We start from the raw sequence: 6,543 nt of genomic DNA on the forward strand, positions 1-6,543 counted from the left end.
CGGTCGTTTTGACCTCTTGTGATTTTCAAAATCATGTAAATGAATTCCCCACAGGGGATGTGATTTTGAACCCATAAATATTAATGTAAAAGCGTTCCCGCAGGCCAGTGGTGCCTAGCAACATTGTTTATACATTTTGATGTGATGGCTGCTTCTAGCTAGATCTGATTGATAGGTAAACAGAAGAAGCAAGTGTTTAGGTTTTGAAAATGATTATCTTTGGTTAATCACTAAGCTGCAGCTCTTTATTCAGGGGACGATGCACGAAAAATGAATCCTTTACCACGAGAGATCAGCATTAACGTATTCCTCTTTATTCTGGAAACAGACACAGTTTTGTTGTATTTTCTTAAGTTTAAATGAACCTCAGTCTAATATTAATGTTTGGGATTTTCTTGCCAGCAATGAAAAGGCTTCATGTTCGCATGTTGTTTCTCCTCTTACTGTTGATTTCTTTTTTTAGAGTTGCTTTCCTGACTCTAAAACTGTCAGCTGAAACATCTCACCAGCTGTTTGGGTGTGAAGTGCTCAGCTCAACAGATGAGGAAGACCTCTCAATAGCTTCCTGTGGTTCAGGTGTTTTAATGACGTTTCCAGAAGTTGCTCACTCCATGCTCTCTCTCTGCAGCAGCCGGAGGTCCAGACAAGACCGCAGCCCCAGCGTGGAGATCATCTACGAGGGCACCATCACCGCCGACGGGGCGCAGCCTCCTGCCCACAAACGGCGCCGGAAACGTCATCGCAAGGCTCAGCAGAGCAGGTACGAGATGTCACACTGCTGGGAGGGGAAAAAAAGGTTTGTTTTAGCACGTTACACAAATTCATACAGCTGACAGTAATTAACACGTAAAGAAGAGTCTGAGACGAAGCGAAGTGGTCGTCACCTGATTAACTGTGAAATCAGTTATTTTAAATGAACACAGTGATAAAACACTTCTTTTGATCATTATCAGGTGTACCGTTTGCACAGGTGATATCAGTTCTTGAATGTGAGATGTTACACATCTCACATTTGTCAATCCCTGCATCACACTTTGCTCACAGACGGGGAACAGAAATGCTATTTAGAAATTACAGGCTGCTACATTTCTGCTGCTACATTTCCAGCCTAAAGGTGGATTTTTCTGCCTGTATTTCTCTGGTTTGTTTAGGATATATTACTTTCTTTCGAGGAGGGGGCCTATGGGTACATCTTTCGCCATCTTACAATGCTGTGATTGCAGCCATTCCCCAACTCTCTGTGAATGGTGCTCATGGCCATTGATCAGTGGGTTTTGGTCAGTGGTTGTTGATCAATGGTCATGAGAATTTGCATAATTAAGATTAAGGAACTGACCTCCCAGCCCATTGTTCCTTCAGTGGGCTGGTTTCAGTCATTATGCAAATGTACTGTTTATAACAGGGGTGGGCAATTCTAGGCCCTGAGGGCCGGTGTCCTGCAGGTTTTAGATCTCACCCTGGGTCAACACACCTGAATCACATGATTAGTTCGTTACCAGGCCTCTGGAGAACTGCAGGATGTAATTTAGCCATTTAAATCAGCTGTGTTGGTTCAAGGACACATCTAAAACCTACAGGGACACCGGCCCTCGAGGCCTGGAGTTGCCCACCTCTGGTTTATAAGATTTGGGGAAACCTGCAGTCAGCTGAGACTGAAGAAGTCACTTTGATGAGTGACAAAACCTTTCTCCCACAAAACGCTACGTCCAGATGAACAGAATCAGCTTTTGGAGATTTACTTTCCTGGATGATTGAGAATGCATCAAGACATTACTTTCTTTGTTAGTCCAAAAGTGATCTGCTGCACTGCGTCTTCTTTTAAAGGGAACCCCGGCTATCAAGACATGTTTGCGTTAAAATATGTACTGTGCTTTCAATAACACATGTGGTATTAAAATACGCCAAATGTTTTCCTTTTAAACACATTTTATATAAAACCATTTACCAGTAGGCCGCCATTGTTATTTACTTCTCAATACACTCTGGGTAGTGACGTCATATGGTTGCACCGCATCGAGTTCACAGTTAGCAGTGCACTGGAAATGGCTTCTGTTCAACCTTTCCAGTTTGAACCAGATCAAACCGAGAGAGCGAATGAAAATAGTCAACAAGTACTTAGTTTAGATGAAGATGAAAACAATCCGTCACACGAGGACGAGAGAGTGAGGGAAAACTACTGGTGTCTATGCGGCTACTGCTTGCCAATGGCAACGGCGACTGAGAAGGTTTGTTGTAAAGTACCAAAACTTTTTTAAGCCGTTTGTCTTAATCCAGATGTTCTTTGGGCAGCCCTTGTTAGCCTCCATGACGGTATCTGGTCTTTAAGTGATAACATGATGAATCGTGCTTCCAGGCCCAAAGTTGTCTGCATTTAATAAGACTGTTGTGTTTTTAACATGTTTTAATGTTTTGTATCTTGTTCGTTTTAATCTCAACAAGCCCCTAAAAACAGTCAGTGATCACTGTCGGCTTCTCTCGGTTTTTATTACCGCTAATCATTTTAAAGCTCAGTTTTTAAACCCTTACGATGTAACTACAGCCCAGCCCATGCAGCAGTATATTAATGACTAACCTCGTATTGTGGATGGATTATCTCGGTGGTTCTCCTGATGTTTGGTTCGTTTACAGCATCCTGCCATGAGCTGTGTCGCTAGCGGCACGTAGCACATCATTATATACCAGCTAGCCCAACTTCAGTAACCCTACAAACGTCACTGCTGTTTAGTTTTCTGTCTTCATTTATGTTGGAAGTGATAACAGAGCTGTACGTTTGATTTTTTTCAGAAATCTCTCAGTCAGAACATGCTATATCATGTTTCACCGGTCTACAGTCGTTTAAGTGATGACGTGACGAATCCTACTTCCGGGTCTAAAGTAGTCTGCGTTTAATATGGCTTTTGTGTTGTTAACATGTTTAATGTTTTGTATTTTCTTCTATTTAATCTCAAAAAGCTCCTAAAACAGTCAGTGATCACTGTTGACCTCCCTCGGCTTTTATTACCGCTAATCATTTATTTAAGCTCAGTTTTTAAAACCTTAGGATGTAACTACAGCCCAGCCCATGCAGCAGTATATGAATGACTAACCTCGTATTGTGGATGGATTATCTCAGTTGTTCTCCTGGCTGAAGTTTGGTCCTTTTACAGCATCCTGCCATGCGATTACATTTGTTCCTGACCACCGAGAACACTCACGTTAACTTTTATCGAGTAGAAAAAAAGTTAGCTTGTTTATATTATGCTAACATAGCTGTGTCGCTAGCGGTCACGTAGCACATCATTATATACCAGCTAGCCCAACTTCAGTAACCCTACAAACGTCACTGCTGTTTAGTTTTCTGTCTTCATTTATGTTGGAAGTGATAGCTGGGCGATAGAACGATAACGATATGTATCGCGATATAACTTTTACTCGATAGAGAAATTAAGCTATCGCGATAGACCTCGCCGCTCTTGTCCTCTTAAAAAAAAAAAAAAAAAAAAAAAAGGTCAGCCAATCCAAATTAAGTAGCGCAGAGCCGAACCAATCACAGCCGCAGCGTCACGTCGCGTGACTTGTTACGTACAGCACAAGTGCCAAGCCGCACGTGTGTTTGTTTGGGAAGCAGCCAGCGGGTAATGGAGGAAATGAGTGTGCCGACTAGAAAAATCAACCGAGCGTGACCGAAGAGAAAACAGATGATGGTTCCAACGCCGGAGAGATTGTCAAACGGAAGAGCCATAGAAGCTCCGTAGTGTGAAGGTATTTCGGCTATTTCAAGTCTGACAAAAAACAGAGTAGCGTGCACTGTAAATTGTGCCGAAAGCAAGTCTGGAAATACAATAAACTGGTGCATGCGTCACACTGTGCGCCACGTTATTGTTTCGGTGAAATGAATTTCTACAATACTGTTACTGTTAATTCTACTCTCTGCAGTGTTTAAATGCTTACATATACACACAGTTACTGTCCGTCCACACATACGACTCGGTTCTGCTTCTATGCCCCAGCTTTGTTTACTTTTTCCCACCGAGGCTTCTAGACTTCTGATTGGCCAACATTTCTGCACGGTTAGGAATCTAGCGCCACCTGCTGCTTTGGCATGTTCATAGCAGCGTTTTCCTTCATTTCTGCCTTTATGTGTGGACGGGATTATTTTTTAAAACGAAAACGGAAAATCTCCGTTTTCAAAAATACCCGTGTACGTGTGGACGTAGCCTCAGTCTCTGACTGGAAGCGCTAATTCGTCATTCGGCTTTTGTCAGACTAAAGTAACTGTTAAAACTGTTTGAAAAGCTAAGCTATACAACAAGGAGAGATTGAGAATTTCCTTTTAGTTCTCAGTTTATTTGATATTGACAAAAGTTAGTCAGTTTTGTCTGTTCTTCTGTAAAACAAACTAAGATTTATTTGTAGAATTAATATTTTGTTTCTAAGTGGAATTGACAATTTAGTCTGTTTCGTTTGTTCTATTTTGAAACTTAAACGCTTTAGCGGCTGCCTTTTGTGTAGTTTGCAATATTTGCCTTTATTTATCTGAAAAAGTCTCATGTTCCTTAAGTACATCTACCCTGTTGAACTTATTATGGGAAATAAATATTTAAATAAAAACAAGCTGCTGATTATTTCACATTTTACTTGTGAGCAACGGCACATTTAAATCTTACAAATATAGTTATTTGGCTTATATCGTGATATATATCGTTATCGCCTGAAATGAAAAAAACATATCGTGATATGAAAAAATCTCATATCGCCCAGCTCTAGTTGGAAGTGATAGCAGAGCTGTACGTTTTAATTTGTTTCCAAAACCCCGCAGTCAGGACATGCTATATTGTATTTAGATAGAAGCTAGCGAGCTAACTCCTGCTAACTTCTAACTCCGTTAAATGTCATAAATTCCGTTTTCATGGATGCCTGGATGTTAAACTCAATTGTTACACCTGGTAGAGCAGAACGCTGATCATTTTATTAAATATGAAAGACTTTGGACAGTTTTTCTACTCTCAGTAATGCCATAGTGATCGTTTGATATATGGACCTGCAGCGGAGTTTAGACCCAGACACGGCTAGTGACGTCAGACTTAACGACGGGATTTCCACCCTGCAATGTTAGTGATGACGTCCAATTCCAACAAAGTGCCAGCAGCAGCAGTATTATACTGCAACAGTTGTAACACAGGCATTATATCCAGTAACGCAGTCTAAGTTTAAGGACCTGCAAACGGTGACATCACCGCAGCTCTGTAACATTTACACCAAACTTTGCAAACATAAGTCCTCTGTTCGTTAGCGTTCGTCCTCCAGCTTTACTGTTTATATTATGCTAACATAGCTTTTCGCGCTAGCGATCACGTAGCACATCATTATATACCAGCTAGCCCAACTTCAGTAACCCTACAAAAGTCACTGCTGTTTAGTTTCCTGTTGTCATTTATGTTGGAAGTGATAGCAGAGCTGTACGTTTTAATTTGTTAAATAAATCTCTCAGCCAGAACATGGTATATTATATTTAGATGGAAGCTAGCAAACTAATTGCCTGCTAACTTCTAACTCAGTTAATGTAAATTCCGTTTTCATGGATGCCTGGATGTTAAACTTAATTGTTACACCTGGCAGAGCAGAACGCTGATCATTTTATTACAGATGAGCAAATTTAGACAGTTTTTCAACTCTCAGTAATGCTGCAGTGATCATTTGAGTTTGGGCCCAGACATGGCTAATAACGTCAGACTCAAAGACCAGATAGTGCTGGTCTACCAAGTCGTAACCAGGTCACTAATAGGCAAGTTAATTAAAACTGTTGCTACACTTTAAAAAACAAAACAGGTTAGCTGAACGAAAGCACCGATGGAAAACTGCCGACAACCAATACACGTCCTCGTCCCAGAATGCATTGTGTGCGAAAAAACATGGCTGGCATGGCATGGATGGAAACCCGAACAAAACTCGCATTAGCAGGCTCTAATGCCTGTGTCTCAATCTCACGGCCCATGTCACCTCTACTTGCGAAAATTATTACTCTAAAAATTTTATATCAAGGCAATAGGCAGAGTGTTACAGGCATAGCCCTAAAGAATGTAGCCTCGTGGGCAGTTTAGTCCATGCTGCAGGGAGAATGGACTGCCATACCTGTTGTGTGCAAAAAAGGAGAGTTGAAAAGTACAAGTTGTCACCGAGCAGAAACGGGAGCTGGAAGCATGTAAATATAATAATAACCACTGCAGCCAAAAAGAGTGCCTGACAAGTCCAGTTGTAAGTAAGCTATTAAGACTTGACTGTACACGGTGTTCATGTGAAACAATAAGTTCCAGTGGAGTAGCGTTTCAACGCCTCTCTCTGTCTCTCGCTAGCAAAGTTGACGCAGACAACAAAGTAAAGCTAGTTTTCGGCTACAAGCTCAACACGGAACCTGGCGTATTAGTCAGAGGTCCCTTTACTACGGTTCGGAGCCACAGACCTGTTTTATATACGCGTGGAATAGTTTTCTATACAAGATTGCTGCAAAAAGTGCAGTCTTACCTAATGTCCACCTACTGTTACTCATTTATATTAAGATTTAAA

At 41.3% G+C, this 6,543-nt stretch overlaps 1 protein-coding gene across 1 annotated transcript in view; it reads left to right on the forward strand.

The window, feature by feature from the left end:
* Positions 1-628: 628 nt before the first annotated feature.
* Positions 629-6,543, forward strand: part of LOC106632885 (E3 ubiquitin-protein ligase Topors) — a gene marked incomplete at its 5' end in the record, with an annotated part of 11,117 nt that continues 5,202 nt past the window's right edge. The window contains 1 exon segment of the mRNA XM_042217674.1: positions 629-760. Coding sequence (XP_042073608.1) covers positions 629-760 — 132 coding nt within the window.

This window comes from Haplochromis burtoni, unplaced genomic scaffold (assembly GCF_018398535.1).
Source record: "Haplochromis burtoni strain Fernald_Lab_line unplaced genomic scaffold, NCSU_Asbu1 Contig_2536, whole genome shotgun sequence".
NCBI classification, from domain to species: Eukaryota; Metazoa; Chordata; class Actinopteri; order Cichliformes; family Cichlidae; genus Haplochromis; species Haplochromis burtoni.